The 19,892-nt window shown below is 36.5% G+C and overlaps 1 protein-coding gene across 1 annotated transcript in view; it reads left to right on the top strand.

Moving 5' to 3' along the window:
• The window catches only part of LOC113108736 (uncharacterized), a 28,168-nt gene extending 10,507 nt beyond the window's left edge, over positions 1-17,661 (top strand). The window contains exon 10 of the mRNA XM_026272026.1: positions 17,537-17,661. Within this exon, the coding sequence (XP_026127811.1) occupies positions 17,537-17,661 (125 nt within the window). The remainder of the gene's footprint in view (positions 1-17,536) is intronic.
• The last annotated feature ends 2,231 nt before the right edge of the window (positions 17,662-19,892 follow it).

The following is a 19,892-nucleotide window of genomic DNA, read 5'->3' as shown; positions in this document are numbered from 1 at the left end:
ATGGTTGTAAGTGGTGGACTGGAGAAGGTTCTTAACAACTGATATTAAGCAGCAGAGATCTACTTATTGGAGTATTTGATGGCTCTAATGTAAAGAGCTCGAGAACAAAATGAATCATTGTGTAACTCGCATTGATGCACTGCCAATATAATGGTAGACAATTTGTACTCTTTTTTTTTTTTTTTATTAGAAAGAAAAAATAGGTAAATCTTAAATTATTAATAAATGTGGCTGTATGGATGAATATGAAGAAAAAAAACACAAATTCCACATCATGCTGGATTTGATATATAGACTATATAGATGGCTTTGAGGCACTGCTATTTCAAGTTATTTAAATAAAACTTCTGTGTATTAAAAGAGATGATTTCAGATAACAGACCATTTTAAAAAAGCATTAGCCTTAAAGCCATGCATTCTTGGATCGCAATTCAGAGAGGAAATATCTGTGTGTAATTTTACTGAAATATCATTGTCTGTATTTCACTGTACATATTTTGAGAAGGTAATAACAGTACATAAAAAGGGAATTGTTATATTCTTAAAATTAAAATAATATAAGCAAATATAACATTACAAAACAATCAATAATAATAATTAAATAATTAACATATTAAATTGTTAAGCAAGAGGAATGGTAATGAAATGTATCTTTATTTGACAAATGTCTGAATTGGATTTCTGAAACAGATTTAGAAGATCTTCAAGACCACTATATGACTTTTTGTTCTGATGGATTCAGATGTCCCAACTGCAGATGACATGTTGCATTTAATTGGTGAAAAATAAAAAATAAAATCTTTAAAGTATATAAAAAAGTCCACCTAACAAATTGACAAGAACACGTTCAAACATATTTAATTCAATAAATTTAATAGCAAACATATGTTTGTTGTAATAGATTTGTTGTAAATCAGCTCTGAATGAATAAATGTAAATGTGCAACAATTTTACTTATTCTGCATTGATTTTACAACCATCAACCCCAAGGACAATTGTTTAAAACAATACATCTAATTTTAAGTTTTTCACAATCAGGATCACTTAGGCTACATAAAACCAGCTGGTGGCAGTTTATGTGTATTAATGTATTTTATGGAAATAATTGAGAATAAAAGTTAAACAAAAGTAAAATTCTATTAAGTATTTGGATTTGGGAAAGAGAGGGTGATAACCTACTACATTTCCATTTTCCAGAAATCCAAGTAAACTATAAAAGAGAGAAGCATGTGAACATCTTAACCTTTTTGGAGGGGTTCAAGTCTGTCTCTGCATTTGGCGGTTTGCCTGGATGTTTCAAGCTCTGCATACTTTCATCTGAGTAGTTAAAAAAAAAAAAAAAGCCTCCCTCAGATTTCTAATATCTAACTAATTATTTTTCAGGACATCATAGTAAACATTTGTATAATTCAATTATTTGTTTAAAAGTTTAATGTAACCGCAAACATGAAGAATCCGTGCAGGTACTGTCTTTCAAATATAATGTTGTTGGACATCTTTACCACTTGGTGTCAGAGTTGCCCCCTTTAAGGATATTTCTAAAAATTTCTAACCGAATAAGTACATTTAATTTGTTTTGTTTTTTAAATTTAATTTAATTTAATTTAATTTAATTTAATTTAATTTAATTTAATTTAATTTAATTTAATTTAATTTAATTTAAAATGTGGTGAGAATTATAACCCAGTTACAATCTTTGTGAATAATGCTCACAGGATCATATTGAAGGTATAATAAAATATTACAAATGCACATTTTCACACACACACGCACGCACACACACGAGCACACATACACACACACACACACACACACACACACACACACACACACACACACACACACACACACACACTAATTACAATGATACAATGATAATGGCATTTTTAATTTCATTTAGAGTTTTTTTCTGTGTTAAGTCATGAGTACAGAAATACATAAAAATACAAGAAATCTTATAGTTGTAATAAAAAAATAAAAAAAATAAATAAAAAAATATATATATATATATTTTTATTTTTTTATAACAATAATAAAATATTTCTTTACAGGAAAAAAAGTCTGTATGGTCAATAAACATATTCCTCTTATTGTCCAGTAATAATTTATGTGACTGTGATACTGTAGAAAATCTACTGTACTACAGTGAATGATATCTCTGTCTCTCTCTGCTTAATCAATAGCACTGTGTATGGACATGATGCAAGTCACTCATGGGGTCCCAGAGCAAGACCCTTGATTCGCTGCAGTGGTTCTGAGCATGCCTGCACACACACACACACACACACACACACACACACACACACACACACACGCACGCGCACGCACGCACGCACGCACACGCACACACACACACACACACTCATTCACATTGCCGCTCACTTTAATTAAAGCCTTTGAGAACTGGGCATTTTCAGAAGAGGGCAACAAGCAAACGTTCAACCACTTGACAGGCTTTTTTAAGTTCTGCTAGTGAGGGAAAACCAGATGAGGGATCCATCGTATATAAGAATCTAAATGCGAAGGCTGGAAAAGAGTATGGAAAACAAATCACAGAAGAAAGAAATGAAGAAGTGCAATCACTCAGGCTGATCTTGCTTATCTTTTAGTGTGTTTGAAGTTCGGGCCAACCACCGACACATCAGATACGAGTTCAAATGAGCTGGCAGGACATTAGATAGAAGAGCCGCTCTTGTTTGCTCATATAATTGCACAGGGAAGCAATCGTATGCCTTCTGAGGAAATTTCTAAAAAAATGTCTATAATTCATTTATTCATGTTTTACTTCTGCACGATGAGGGACAAACAAATATCAGAAAGTCCTTGTCAATCAAAAGGCGGCATGGCCTGGACAGTGTACTGGATTCAGTTATTTTGCTGAAAGCGTCTCTGGAGCCAATGTTCAATTTGAAATGGTCTGTGCTACCTCCTGCTTTTTTTGACAGCTTTCTCAATCCAAGTGATATGCCTTTTTTCAACATCAAAAATTCACTTCAAAATGGGTCTATTGAGCACTTGAGGACACGTGTATTTCTACCGCCACGTGTCTTTGAAGTCTTACACGATACAGAAGGCAACATGCTGAAGAATAAACATTTCAAAATCACAGCACACTGAGAGATACCTTGAAAGCAAACCGTTCGCTGTTGTGCTAATCCACCGAAAGACAGAACTGTGCTTGTGAAGAGGTGTCTTTGCTCCATCTAGTGAACCTTTTGGTAGGGTGAAATTGAATTAAATCTGCACTGTGAGCTCCGGCTATCATGCGCATATTAAAATTCAAAGCAGTGCTTCATTTCAGACTCCTGTCCGTCCTGTTACACTTTGATTTCATCATATTGGTGGATTAAGGTAATCTTTGCTTCCTGATCAACTAGTCTGCAAATTAGGAGCTTAATTGATGATATCCTTTGTAAGATCCCTGTCTGCCTACCGTCATTTTTAATTAGGTTCATCAAGGAAAGTACGGTCAATACTGAACATCTAACTTTACATTAAAGCATTTCATTTAGTTGAGATTTACAACAAGACCATGTCTTTTGTGAGACAATGGAAGCATATGAACAAATCACACACATACACGCACACACACACACACGCACGCGCACACGCACACGCACACGCACACACACGCACACACAAGACGTATTAAAGTAGTTTAAAATATTATTTTATATCGCTGAATTAAACTAAATACATACATACATATATATATATATATATCACAACAAATATCCACAAAAACTTGTTAAATCATGTAGAAATGTTTCTATAAAGTAATAAATGCAAGTTATCACCTTATTCAGTGTATAGTATTGATGAAAAGATGATGTAGATGTTTTTTTAACAGTTTTGTTTGTTCAGATTTTATTTTATTTTTTTCAAAAGGTTTTGAAAAAAGTTTGTCATTAAGGGAAACAGACAAGTCAGTGTAATTTTATTTCAACGTCTTGAAATCTTTTCGTTTGTTTGTTTGTTTATCTGTTTGTTTATTTATTCCTATAAAATCCCCCTATTTATTGGCTTCAAATGAAAGTCGTTTAGAAATCCAGTACTTTACATTAATTTACAAAATGGCACCAATAGTTTATAATAGTAGGTGCTTTATGTTTTTACACGCCAACATACAACCTTTTGGTAGTCATATCTGATATCATCTTTGTAGATCATATATATATATATATATATATATATATATATATATTAAACTGATGATGTTGCAACTCAGCTATGTCACAGCACATATGTTTATTATGCTATGTATCAATTTTTTGGCAATACAGTTTAGTGCAATGAAACATGTGCATTAAGAAACACTTGACTCTCTGATCAAGTGAGTTTGAAACATTTTTGCGAGCTGTAGAAGTCTGAGATATTGTCAGTATCAATAAGCTCTAGGGTTGTGTTGTTGTCACCGTCATCTGAGTCTCATAAAAAAAAATTAACATTTAGGTAAACAATAATAATAATAGAGAAAAAAAAATAAAATACAATGTGGTTACATTGTACAACAAAAAAGATGAATTATACATCCTCAGTCCTTCTAGACAGTCCTCTCATAATGTTTAATTGAAGCTCAATAACACAGACTGCCAATTAAAGGCTATGCAGACAGCAGTCCAGTGAATGGTTAAGTGCTCTGGGATTGGGCTACACGGCCTTTTACATTTTCCATGCCTGTTATTTTTCAATTATTGTGAAAGAGGCTTGTGCAACAACTTGTAATAAGCATAAAATGGATGTAAAATTCATCTTAGATAGACCAACCAAAGGCATTGGCATTTCCACACTACTTAATTATGTAAGATACAGGTTAGGTCTTCTGAAGAACTGGACATGCAGATGATTTGAAGTAAGATGCTTTGCAGCGTCTGATAAGAACTTTCCAAAAGATTTTCTAAAGACTTTTTTAAAAATATAAAGCACTCTTTGTATTTATAAGTTTCATTATTTTTTATGGTACAGTATGACATATACAGTATAAAACTGTAATGCTGCAATATTCTCCTACAATAATGGAGTACAATATCAGTGCGAGACTTTTCTTACTTCAAATATATACTGTATATGTGTTTTCAGTGAAGTTAAGAGAACCCAAACTCCAGCTCCATTACACAAGCTGTTATATTTCAGATGTGATGTATTGAAATCAGCGTCATGTATTTCTAATCTACCCTCTGAAGCATCAATAAGGAAAGGCCATATCCCTTCTCCCTGAAGTGATAATTACCCACATCGCTATTGATCCACCTATTGATGCATTGCTAATTGTTTGCGGCTCTTTTTATTTATTTAATTCTTTTCCGTATCAATGTGCATGTGTTAACCTTGAGTCGAGGACTCCGGCAGAGTTTGGGATGCAGATGTGGGGATGTCTGCGTTTGGATTCTTCTTTAAAAGTGCAGAGATTTTGTGCCGTTCGCGCTTTGAGGCTCGGCTGCTTCAACAGAATGCCAATTCGAGCCAAATTCGAGTTGCCGTAACGATCCTTTCTTGACGTTGTTGGGATATTGAATTTCGTCCCAGCCTCGAATGTTTCCAGGTTTTCCGAGTGGTCTCACAGGTGCTCGTTCAAGACGGCACGAGACGCAATTATATCGACAAAACTCGAAACCACATTAAAGAAGAGATGGAATAATAATGAAGATTTTATGTATCGTTAAAAAAAGAGAGAGAGAATAAAAAAAACCAAATGCATTCAATTTAACTTTAGTTTGTTCTATCGATTCCTATAGATATTCAGAAACCCAAGGCTACCATTGTGTAGGTGAATATTGTTTGACTCACATTTTGCTCCATAAGAGAATGTTTGCATTTTTTATTTGGATGTTGAGTAAATATCGACAGAACAAACTTGGTTAGCTTCTGCCATTCAAATCTGCTTTGATATTTAGACTGACAAGTGTGATTTTATCAACCACAAGCAAATTAATCAGGAAAATTTATTTTATGACGGCAAGAGAGTATAAAGGAAAAGAGGTGCATGAAAACACAAAACATCTGATTCATGGTGGACGAATGCAACATGAATATGAAACTATATGGCAAGTCTATAACTGCTGTCTACAGCACATGCGAGGGAGCGTTATGAATATGAGGAGTCAGTACAGAAGTACATCTAGAGCTAATGTGTGTGAGTGTATGTATAAGAGTTTGCAGAGCTGAAGGTGTTTGTGCTGTTATGCCCTCTGGCTTGGCTGCCAGCTTCTTTCCTCCACTTCAGAGCCAGGAGGCAGACTGCCGAGGAATACCGATCACCTTGGCCAGAGATGCTCCTTTGAGCCTTTCTCTGGCATCTTTTCCCCTTCTGCCAGCTTCCTCCTCTGCTCCTCTCTTCCCTTCTGAAGTTGACAACAAAGACATCCTCGGGGTCCTCCTTGATGTAAGACCCGCTCTTGATCTTTCTTCCCTATGTTTTTTGTACCTTAGTGTTGCGCTACTTTCATATTCCGCTAGCACAATATTTACACTCCAGAAGACAAAGCCGGGGTGAATCTTTCATGCTGGCCAGGGCCCTTCAGAAAGCACCAATCATCTGGCCATGTTTCGGCTTCGTTACCTGGTCAGGTTTATCAGTTATCAGGGACAGGTAACCTCCGGCCATGCTGCACGGTCGCGCACTGTTCTGATCCCGAGCCAAGGATGAAGCCGCCTGGTGCACCGGATAACTTTGTTCCTATTTTGATTTGCCTAAACCTATCTGTTTAGAACTGAACTGCTCTTTGCGAGCGCAAGAGGAAAAATTGTGAGTGCGGGCCGAGCTACATCTATCGGGCTGAAAGTTTTTCATCTCTTCTCTTCTTCTCTGACATGGAGTACCTCCATCACGGCTGCTATAATTCCCTCTTTTCCCCGTGCCCTCCCTCGCTCTTTCGCTCTCTCTTTCCTTCCCCGCTTCCACGAGGAGAACTCTCCAAAGAGCTAATTAGGATCATGATGGAGCTGAAGGAAGAGCCTCGTGCCTCGCTCGCTCGCCCACACGCTCACCGTCTAACAGTCAGGGTCCTGCAGCGGGGTCACGGGCAGTAACGAGTGGCAGGAAGACTGACACAGACAATTGAGGGAGCTTCTGAGAGTGATGAGCCACTGACAGGAGGTTTCCTTCAAGAGTCCAAATGGCTTGGAGAGGGACAGGCTCAAAATACCTGAAAGTACAGAAGCCAATGCTAACGACATGCTAACACAGGCTGATCTATATTGCTCACATTTGACAGGAAGAGAGAGTTTTGCTGACAAACTTAGAGCAAGCCAGGGATATAAGAATTCAAAATAAAATGCTATCCAAAATATTTGCTCAGTGACCAAAGGCATTGGCGGTTACATTCAATATACTCAGCGTAAAAAAAACAAAAAAAACAAAAAACAAAACAATGACTGACAGTAACAACAAATTCAATTGCAAAATAAATAAATAAATATAACATTTTTTAACATATCTTTGTGTTCTGCAGAAAGTCATTAAGGTTAGAAATGGCGTGAGGGTGAGTAAATGATGGCATAACTAAAATTTTCCCAGTTAGGTGACAATTTCAGCTTCTTTATTTCTTTCAGTACATTATTGATTTCCAAAGCAGTAATGAAATAGTAATACAACAGACCTGAAATGGGTCACATAATTTTTTTTTTTTATACAATTATATAACTTTTTTGTAAATGAACATAGACTAAACAGTTAGAGCTGCCAAAATGTATGGACATAAAAGTAGAACATTTTGAGAAAAATGCTTTAATGTTCAACAGACACAATGTGAAGATATGGGAAGTCAGGGAGCGGGTGAGAGAGCATAGGTGATGCCACGGTGGGATCTGGCATGAGACCCAACCCAGGTTAAACACACAAAAAAAAAGAAGAACAAAAGGATTCTGGGAATGTCCGTTGGGTCCTCCATTGCTTACAGACCAAACTTCAGGAAAAGGTTATGGGGTGGCCATTATATTTTCATGACGATCATTTATTTATTTGTCAAGCAAATCCAATCCGAATAGCAGCCGGGCTTTGCACAAAGTAAACTGTGGTAATTAGCATCAGTGGGAGTGGTGGCAACAACTCAGACTCCATCCACTCACTTTTATGTGTGTGTGTTCAGAGAGGTGTGGGCCTAAATATTGATGCAATTGCCAAAGCACATGGTGCAAACTACAAACAGTGTTGTACTGGACTGGCAGAGCATGGAGGTTATCATAAAGATGGCATGCCAACTAATGTACATGCATATAAAACCCATCAACACATTGATATTACAGTATATAAGTAAACATAAAAGATAAACATATAAAAAAAATACAGAAACATATAAACATACAGTTTTTTTTTGTTTTATACATGTTGTTTAATATATATATATATATATATATATATATATATATATATATATATATATATATATATATATATATATAAATAATATATTGTTAACATGTATGGTTGCTATATCTATATATGTATGTTTTGAATTCGTATGTTCATCTGCCCAAACAATGGACATATTTCAAAAAGTATCGGCTTATAGGTAACATATACTGCAATACTGCTCTTGATATAGGACAATATATGTCTTATATTACATTTCCATAGCACTGTGTTCTAATAATAAGAATAAAAAGTGCTGATAACATTCACATATACCGTCATATTTTCTCTTGATAAGTTTGAAAAAGAGTTGGCGCTTCTTTGAAAACTTCTTGTGGAGATTTAATCGAAAATTAACAGCATAACAGTACTTTTTCAAGGCGTCAAATAAATTTAAATGAAAAAAAAAAAGTTGAATTACATCACAAAATCTGTATAAAATGATGAGCAGAATTTGCAATAAGGTGAAGCCAAGTAGCAGTCCATTAAAGAAACATTAGTCATATTTTTCTCATGTACTATTCTTCATAACTTTCTTTACTTTTGACTCTTAAATCTTACAAAAACTGATGAAAGCAGGGGTAGTAAAAGCGAAAGCACAAATGTCAATTTTTCAACCAAAAAAGATGCATTAATGCAACACGCGCTTCTTACAGTAGCAACACACTGTGGAAACTTCTTGTTCAGAGCATGTAAATCACCTCGTGTGTCACGTGGGACCTCACTTTGCAGGTCTCTAGTGTCATTCCATGATTCCTTTATCTCCAGTCTCATTCCTAAAAGAGCGTTAATTACAAAAAAAACTTGGATAATATGGTTCAGGCCAATTGATCGGCACATTATTCACGCAAATATTTTATTTGAAATGACATTTTTTTTTAATGAGGCTTCTGCCTTGATTGTTAATCGTTGTGAATGTATTAAAAAGAAGGGAGTGCGACACAGAAAAGTGCTTTGTACATCTGCTTTACGATGAATTTTTAAAAACCTACCCCAGATTTTGACCAGGTGCCATCCTGGTTCCTTTTCTGCATCCCACCTTTCGCGATCGCTTGTGCCTTAGTGAGAATTCTCTTTAAATCAAACACAGAAGTCAGTCTTTATCCGCAGTTCTTGTTGAGGGAAATTCAACACGGGTGAGCATATAAAAATAATATTATATTTAATGAGACCCACTGTGTAATTCAAATGATAACTATTTGTATATCCAAAGCCTTGTATGCAAGGACTTTGCATACTGCGCCCGTAATTACAATGAATGGAAACATGAGGTTCCTACTTGTCCCCATTTTCAGAGCACTTGTCACAGCTCCCGTCTTTAATAAATTCTTGCTCTATTAAATAATTCAGCCTTTTATCAATAAAGCTCGATGCTACTCTATCTCTTAGTCTCCTCATTCAATTGTAAGACTATTTCTTTATTCATTATCCGTGTCATTTTGTCACTTTCTAATGTGCGGCTCTCTGAAACGGCAATCTGTATTTTTCCTAGTTCTCCATCTTTTCATCCCTCACATCCATTTTTATTTTCACTCCCTCCCCGCGCTCATGGATCAGAGTGTTATCAACGTTCCTGACATGTCCCCTACTGTCCATCTTATTCCCTGCCACTGAAAAAGAAATACTATATTTTGGGTCTAAATTTGTATTGATTTTGTGGATTAGCTCAGCTAATTAGATACTTACAGTGGTCAATGTGTTTTCTAATAAAGTGCAGAGAGCCCATCCACATTTAATCCTCTGCAATCATGATAATCTCTCCTAAGGCAAGAGTGCTTGTAGTCAATTTTGTTTCCACTGTTGTGTGGGTCACAACCTCTCAGAATATCTTACCATAAGAGAGCGCTTCTAAAATGGAAAGAGTTAACAGTGATGAATACTTCTGATATCGATTTAGCATCGTCCGAGTCGACACGACAGACAGATTTGTTCCGCAGTAGCAGTATTCCAGGGATTAACATTGTCCTGGTTTGGTGAATCTTCATTTGTTTTCTCTTTTCACTACCTCTGGGCAGCATGAATTATTAAAATGCCTCTAATGACATGAGTAGTGCCAGATAAAACCGTGACCTTGTAAGCATTGATCTCCTGAGATACACCAGTAAACTCTAATTTGGATGCTCTTGATATGGCAAATGCTAGACTTATATTCAAAACACCATTGATTGTCAGCCAATTATTCAGCGCCTTTTCATTCCTCTCGGCCTCATTGATTTCATGCTGTTGTTTGAGTTGCAGAATCACTGCTGACACCATGCAGCATCCCGCACAAGTATCGCTATGATTCAATAATGCATATTCTTCATTGCAGGTTATTTAGTAAAATGCATGTTCGTGTAAATAATGTTATTGTAATGATTTGGGGTAGCTACTTTAAACCATGAGTTTTTCAATGAAACTAAATAAGCAACCATTTTTTTTTTCTTCTGTATTATGCATATGCATGGATGAATTGTTCATGGTTAGATATATAACATGCATTTAAAAAATAGATGGGGTGAATTTAAACTTTAAAGGGATAGTTCACAGTTCACTTTGTTCATTAGGACTTTTGAAAAATGTGAAAAATGAAAATGAGCTGAAAATGTATACACCCTCAGACCATTCAAGATATAGATGAGTTTGTTTCTATATCTAACAGGTTTGGAGAAATTTGGAGAAATTTAAAATGACATCACTTGCTCACCAATGGATCCTTTACAGTGAATGGGTGCCGTCAGAATGAGAGATCATTAAAGCACTTTTTAATTTAGACCTATACTTCTGGTTTTCACTTGTAAACAGCGCTTGATATATGTGCATAGAGGACTCATAGTTGGAGGCAATGGTTTGAAGTTAAAAACATCTTAATGGTCGATTTAATACAAACCCCGCTTTTAGCTTAATGAGATGTCAATTGATGGACTTGAGTGGTGTGGATTACTCGAGAATAATTGTGATTTGGGGTTTTTTATCAGCTGTTTGGACTCTCATTCTGACGGCACCCATTCACTGCAAAGGATCCATTGGTGAGCAAGATATGTAATGGCGTTTCTCCGAATCTGTTCCAAAGGAGAAGTAAAATCATTTTTCATTTTAACCTTGTTTAGTTTATACTCTTTTGTATTCTCAATTGTTTAGTAAGCTCTAATTATATTATGTAATGTAATGCCCAATTTTCACAACCCAATCAGTCTGACTCATAAAATCCCTACATTTTTTTTTCTCATTGAATACCTAGTTTCACTTGTCACATTTGTTGTAAGCGAAGAGCTGCAGACGGAGGTTGGAATTGACTTTAATAGAACTGCCTCGCTCTGAATGTGCTGTGTATTTAATCTCCAGTAAATTAGCTTTATATTAAATGTCAGGATCTTTTTTGCACAAAACGTCTTCTAACACTGTGTGTGTATGTGTGTCAGGTTATTTCATTATATCCTGCTACTGCTCTTCCAGTGAAAAGACAGTGTGTGCTTGTGTCTGCTGTCTGAGAATCTCCAAGCGGGGTCCGCGGTGGGACTTGTCTGTGCGTGGGGCTAAGTGAAGGTGACAGTGTTTCTGAGCAGCTTCCTCCCGCACAGGAGAGTGACGAGACTCCCTGTGATTGAAGGAACATTCCTGCAGGCATCCTGCAAGGCTTGTAGGATTCAGAGCACCGTCACCAGGGGAGCAGCAGCCGCGGCTACCCCAGGCTTTAAGGTGTTAGCCTACTGCAAACAGCCAATGGAAGTTACCTGGCAGAGACAGAAGTTCAATTATAAGCTGCATCTATCGGATGCACACAATAATAATTAACATTTATGTCATTTACATTGTATTAAGCTATTAATATAATTGTATAAAGGAAGAAAAAAATGCATTCAATGTTTAAAAAGAGGGTTTTTAAGTTTGCATTCTAAAGACTGCATTCTGTCTTTGATGGAGGATTTGGTTAAGACGGTATGCGTGATGATTATGAGTCTGTACTGGAAACCAAACTACTTTCTAAGATCCATATTTGGGGAAAAATCTCTGGTTGGGTGGAAGAGGCACGTAGCACAGACTGTCAAGGTTCTTAAAGGTCTAGTTAGCAGAGGTAATAGATGAGAGTTGTCAGTTTCACAGTTTATGAGCCCCACGTGTCCCCTGAGAGCTACCGTAGCCTCTGGCCATTCTGCCCTTACCTAAGGCATGGAAAAAATATAAGAGAACCTGATGCTTCTAGTCATTCTGCATCCCTGCATCCATCTCAAAATAATTGGTGAGGCACCTTTCCACAGAAAAAAAAGAGAGGGGGTATGAAAGAATAATAGCTTGCAGCAAAACTGCACGGGTCTGTTGGTTCAACTCTGATACACCGAGTCGGTGAAGGTTGTTTCTCCAGCGGAAAGTTTGGAAAAAGTTCTGTGTGAGTTAAATGATTAAGTGTGTATCTCAGAAATGTGAGGTATGTTTGTACACAAGAGTCTGTTCTTATTTGTAATAGCTAGTAGCAATACACAAGAGTTTGTTCTCATTTGTAAAAGCTAGTAACAATAAGGTCCAAATAAATCTCTATTGAAATGTTAATTAAAGCACTGGGTTTAGGGGTTTCCGGCAGATTTTGGTGAAAAAAAAAAAAAAAAAATATATATATATATATATAACTTTCACAAAAATAAAATATTAACTTCAAACTATAGAAGCTAAAGTTCAGCTGAATGTGTCATTGTTTCTCCCACATTCAATTTTTTTTTTATTCATATACATCAATAATGCTTATTTGAATGACTTTGCTTTGCAGTGCTAGCATCATCACAGTATGTAAAAGTATGAAAAATATAACAATAATAAAATATAACAGGCCTAAACCGTTTTAGGGTCCTTGGCCTGTGCTAAACTAAGAAATGTAGACACCACTCTGTAAAGATGACTCTGCTTTATCTAGTAATAAAATTCATCTGTTGCTGATGTTTATCTGTTGCTTTTCTTCCTCGCATCAAAATCCAGTCATTCAAGACTTACTTCACTTCCAGTTTTCTTCCTCCTCTTAGAAATCTTAGACTGATTTAAAGTAAATATCAACTGTCAGAAACCTGTGGAAATAGCTCTTTCTTATCCATGCCATTGAAATGAATGCAAGCAATGGTTTCGTCCCTCCTCCCTGACAACCTGTCCAGCATCTAATGACTACCCCCATTTCCATTTGCAGTTCTTTCTCTCATCTCTCTCCCCTCAATGCACATCCATCTCTAATCTGGCAGAAGAAAGGCCCTTCTCACCCGCAGAACTCTGGGAAGACAATACCACTGGGTTTTACACTACCTGTAAGCTCAGAGATGAGAAGGAAACACAGTGAAATTGAGGGGGGAAATCATTATTCTCTGAATGAGACGTCTCGGGCTTGATCAGAGGGCAAATCAAAGCCTTATCTCTTAGGCTACTTAAACATTCACTTTAAAAGTCGGCAAAATGATTGTACTCATATGGAAATCGTGGCTGCCGTGCCATCACTGGCCTGCATTCTCTCCTGTCTCCAGGTTCTCCGGGATCCCAGCAGAGCCCTCGCTCTCCCCTTCATTAGAATCCTCCTGGTGAGGGGCAGACTCCGAGAAATGAGCAAAAGATGTAAATTCGAACGCAGAAAGGAAAAGGTTCAGATCTTTTCTCTTTTTTTTCCCCCCGCCTGACAAGCTCTGGAGAGGATAATGAAACAAGAAATGTTATTGAAACTGAGAGTAGTTCGTCTTGCATGGATCAGACGGTGTACTGGGGCGCTGGTGTTTCAGATGGACGGCTGTGCTTTTGTCAGTCTGTGGGCATCAGACATGTATCGTGACGGGAGGACACTTGAGTACATGGAGACACGTTGCCTAATTTTACAGTTGATCATTAAATTATGTTCTTATACCAACAGGCCAAGAGAGAGAAGAAAAAGCATATAAATATATAGTAAATAAATCATGCAAAATATTTAAAGATTTTACAAAAACAATGGAACTGATTTGTCTGCAACACATTCAGATGTCGAAAAAAGGCATTTAATTAGGATGTGTCCATTACCTGCAACAGCACTTGATATTCTAAACACTCATTCTGACTAAAAAGGCCTTGATTTCAGTTTTATCTCTGTGGCTTTATGGCATTTCCGTGGAGCATGCAGATTGCAACAAGAGCCCGCTTGCTAGACCAAAACCCAAACATGCATTAAGATTACCACAATCCTTATTAGCGCCCTGATGGACAGCCTCATCATCATCTATTAGTGCGGGGAAAATATTCAGATGGGGAGCTCTCAAATGCTCGGTGCCCCTGAAATTGATCACCTTAAAAAATATAAAAAAATAAGTGGGGGAGGGATAGATGGAGGCTACGGCTGATACACTGGAAAGATTGGTGCTCTCGGGCTTCTGCATTGATGGGCTGTCATGTAGCTGATAGGACTGTGGGTTAATTGGGGAGTGTATTAAACACTGTGCATGATTATTGGGTTTTCATATTAATGGAGCTTCAACTTGGCATGTACTTAAAGAATGAAATATAAATAATTGATGCTGACGATTATTAATTTTGATGTAGGATACGGGGGAAATTTTAGTATTCTGTAGAAATTCCTGATGTTTCATCACAGGGGTGAGCCTGATTTGTTTAAACTCGGAGCTTGAAATAAATATTTATTCGATTCATCTTTCATTAATAAAGAGGTCGGTAGTATTTGAGCAATATCTCATGAGAATGAGCGCTGTTGTTCCTGAATATATATTTCAGTAAGTAATCACAGCCGTGGCCATATTTGGAAAAAGCACACGATTGAACAATCGCATGAGTGGTGTTGTTTTTAATTCAATAAACAATAAGTAAAAAAAAACACACAACAGGTGGAATTCTTTGAATCAGCATTTTGAAAAACTCAGCTGAACAATCGATTCACTTTTCTTTTCTGAATTCTTCAGCATTTTTTTGAATGAATTAAGCGAACGATTCAGTTACTCACTCCTGAACACAATAGGTGCGTCTAAAACTGCACACTTTCTGAGCAGGTATTAAAATAGATTTGAACTTGATGATCATTTAAAAAGAACATTCTATAGAATGTTCTATGTAGTCATATTGTCATTGACTAGTTTATATGTGCACCAATAATGGGATTATTTCCAATCAGAGTAAGGACTTAATAATATGACACAATAATGTTTGCAAGACACAAGCAAACCCCTTCAAAAAACTTCACTCCAGTTTACACGCAATTTTCTTTATTCTGATTATTTATTTAGAAGCATATTTTTCTGTTTTTGTCTGGTTACAGATGAGCACCACAACATCACTATATTTATGAATCTATTAAAGGGGTGGTCAACTTTGGTCCTGGAGAGCCAGATTTCTGCTGAGTTTTGCTCCAACCTTGATAAAAAATGCACCTGCCTGTAGCTTTCTAATAACCCTTAGATTAGCTGGTTCATGTGTATTTGATTAGGGTTGGAGCTGAACTCTGCAGGACTGATATTGGCCACCCCAGATGTTACTTACATTGTGTCTTCACTTTGTTGTAATGAGAGGACTTGCAACCATCAATATATTTGCCTAGTTTTCTATCATTACGTATTTAAAAGCCCTTCCTGCAGATCTGTCCAAGCAAATGTACAACTTCTGTGAATGCTGAAGTGCCATGATTCTTTATAATATAATCATCAAATAACCAATCAAGCCTCCAGACAAATGATTGACATTCCGATCAAATAATCCTGATCTACAGCAGAGCAAGAGTCATGAACTCTGTGCCTCTCACACTGGATTTCAATAGCTTTCTCTCTCTCTTTCTCTCTGCTGTGTGGTGGAAGGTCACCTAACCTTGGACCAGCCAGACCCATTGAGCCTCTGAGGCAAATAAGAGCTGTCACTGTGGCATTTCACAGCTTATTCCCATGACAGCAAAGAAAGAATAGCCTCTAATAAGAATCAAAGCTATCGTCGGACCAATCAATGATTTCTATTTATACACAGTGCAATCCAGAGACAGCCACAGATAAGATGGCAATCACATAGCAGGTATTATATGTACACAGCTTGCAGTGTGAAATCATCCCAAAGTTGAAAAGACAGTAATGGAGATATTCTGAGTTTCTCTTGGGAGCAAAAAGACTCACACTTTTCACTATTGTGCTGAATCTTATTTGAACTCTGACCGCTACACGTTTTACAATGGAAATATAAACAAGAGTGTTTTTGTGTAATTGAACTCAATGCCTACGAGGACAGTTGTCTTCAAAATGAGCGCTGGAGGAACTCCAGTAATGAGTTAAAAACGTCTTTGTCTTGTGCCTGTGGGGAGCTAGCTATGATTAATAATTACTGCTTTAATTGTCTAATGTTAATTAAACACAATGTTATTATCTGGAATTAGCTGGAAATCTGGCCGTATCTGACTGTGACTGAATGGATGAGAATAACCATTGTTTCAAGACTGGTCTCACGAGGTCTTTAGAAAGTGGGCACAGCTTGGTGGGCATTTTGGTAATTTTTATTTTATAGAAATATCAGTCATGTACAGCTGGAAAAGCACTTCCACATTTAGGACAGTAGAGGGTCTTCTTTTCTCTTTCATGTCTGCTCCTTTAAGTCATAATAATTGCACGTTTGGAAATGTAAAAAAATCCATTATTGTAGGCTTTATTTGGAATTTTTTTAACAAATATTAAAAGTATGAAATCTGGATATATGCTGTTTTGTTTCTGTCAATATTTTTTTTTTTTGAAAGACCTTTTGACAAGGCTGTATTTATTTGATCAGAAATACAGTAAAAAAAAAATAAATTAAAAAAAAAAAAGGTCACATTTGGAAAATATTATTATAATTTAAAACTGTATTTGAGGGTGGATTTTCAGCAGCCATTACTCCAGTCTTCAGTGTCGCATGATCCTTCAGAAATCATTCAAATATGCAGGTTTGCTGCTCAGGTAATATTTATTATTATTATTAATGTAAAAAAAAAAAAAAAATCATTTCAATTTCCTTTCCAACAAGCTTTTTATGTTATGTTTGTGCCATCATCTATTTTGTTTACATTTGACAGTGGATCGCTTTGATATCGAAAAAATAGTAACTGAAGCAGAGCATTAGAACCCCTTAGAGCAAGATTTTGAGGAATGTGCAACGGTAGCAAAAACAAAAAATACATAAGTCATTTCCAGTCATATAAGCCCCTTATTCCTTTTTACATTTCATTCTATTCTCCTTCACCTCCATCCCCAGCTAGGCAGATGGAACAAGCTCAAGCCCAGTGTCCCATTCACCAAATCTGCTCCGTGTCCATTCCCATGACGCAATTGCAGGACGTTAATGGACCTTTCATGTGCAAAGCTCTCCAGCAGCCCTAAGGCAAAGAGCACAGGGAGAGACAAGGGCCGTGGTAATTGACGCCTAGCCTGGGAGAACAATCAAGGCCAAAGCAGCAAAGCAGCAAAGCAGCACAGCCTCTAATTATTGAGAAGTCTAGCATTGAGGTACGGTGATAATCAGTCTCCCAGAGACCTGCACCTCTGTATGGTTAGAGCCGACTGATCGTGTTTCTCTCCCCGCTTCCACTTTTATTAAAGATGATATTTCACATTGAGGGGAAAAGAGGGATCTCCAGACAAAAGTTAAAATGCAAAGTTTCCAGTCTTTAAGAGACGACTCAGATTATTTCTAGACTTATCCACTGAGTACATGCAAAAAGAAAAAAAAGAAAAAAAAAAAAAAAACAAGTGGATGAATGTGAAACAAAACATCAAAGAGCTAGAACTAAGAAAAAGGGGGCTGAAAATATTCTGATAAAATACATAGTGCGAATGTTAACAGGTGGTCAAGAGTGCAAACCAGGGAAATGGTTTAATTATGATGAATAATGAATGACCCTTGTACTTATGTAAATATGCTGTCCATTGCCTAACTGAAAAGGAAAGTGGATCAATATCGAACAAAAAATTTGTGCTTTGTGCATATGTAATTAATTGACAATTAGGTTTGTTTAAAAATAGACTCTAAATCATAGATAAGTGGATATTTTTACAGTTCTCAATCAATTTTTGCTACTTAGGAAAAAGCTTGTTTTATTTTTCTAAGCATTCCATGTACAGTATAGACTTCCCAACAAATTAAATCCCTTCAATATTGCTAGAAAATAACCAGAACAACGTAAAGTATTTGAAACTCCTCTGATCGTTTATGTTTTGAAATTGCAATCACAGTTAAATCCAGATCCAGACAACTGAGTAATTCAGAAAGAAACTATGTGAATTAGTCGAAATACATTTAAGTGAAATTTGAGCAAATTTGTCCGCAGGCTAATTATAAATGATATCTGGCAAGGCATGTGCTTTCAAAATGCATAAGAGCTGTTTTTAGCCATCCTTGAGTGCTGCTGAATTCTCATTAAAAGACACTCACCTGCACATGCAACATATGCAGCACAAATTATGCATGAACTGACACTGAGCAGCATTTTCACTCAACGCTCAAAGATGTTTCATGTACAAGAAGAAGCAGAAAGAACGTCATTAGGGGTTTGCAATTAAACTGTTCTTTATTATTGTGGGTTGCATGTCATGCAAATTTGTAGCTTACTGCAAGACAATGGCAATTACTGACGAACACCGTTACCCTCAATAGCATCCTAACATTATTTAAATTCAAACATCAGATCACGTTAGTGTTATGCAGAGGTGCCAACAAAAATATAAAATTTTATCAGATGATTTATGAAACAATCCGTTTGAAATATGCTTCTGAAATACAATGTCCTGTGTCTCTCTGCAGTCTAAATAGTCATTTATTTGAGATACTGAAGGCCGTATTTAAAATACATTAAAGTCCTCAGACCATGTTTAATGAATACATTTAAATAAGAGCTTATTAAAGCATGCCAGCTAAAATGAGAGGTTAAAACATGTAGAAAATGTCTTCCACTGAGGGTCATTTGCAGAGCCTTTCATAGCCCTATTATTTTATTCATTGACTCTAACATGAAATATCTTTTACATCACATTTGCCTCTCCTAGTGGTCGTCTTTTAAGACGCCGAAAAGGCAGATCCTCTATGTTAATAATGTCTGCAGAACAGATTATAATTAGGCTTCACCACATTAGTCTTAAGGAACAGTGGATAATAGATTTAAGTTATAGTCTAGATGGTTTTGTCATTTATGAATTGAAAGAGAGTACTATTTATTTACTATGTAAATCATAGTTATTATTATTATTAGTTAGTCACACTTTCTGAAAGCCAGAGCACAACATATTTTTGTAGCTGTTTGTTCTTATGGCATTTCTTTTTGTCTATGCTATGCTATCATACACAATTTAATATTTATTACAGTTTTGTGTAATACAAATGGTCTTAGGATAAAGACAAATCATTGAATCTTCATGCTACTAAGGTGGAAATAGATTCCTAAACAACTTTTGTCTGCTGAGGAAATTGGCGCAGGGGCTGAGGGGGTGAGGGTGGGGAGGTTTCGGCAGACAACGACCAGGATCTGTGTCACTACAGGAAATGACAAAGCTGCACTTGAGACAAGCACAATTTCACATTAATGAATAATTGAGACACAGAAATATCCGACAGGGCT

The sequence above is a fragment of the Carassius auratus genome, chromosome 1 (genome assembly GCF_003368295.1).
Source record: "Carassius auratus strain Wakin chromosome 1, ASM336829v1, whole genome shotgun sequence".
In the NCBI taxonomy this organism is placed as follows: domain Eukaryota; kingdom Metazoa; phylum Chordata; class Actinopteri; order Cypriniformes; family Cyprinidae; genus Carassius; species Carassius auratus.
Note: the sequence above shows the minus strand (reverse complement) of the source record. Positions and strands in the feature narration are given on the sequence as shown.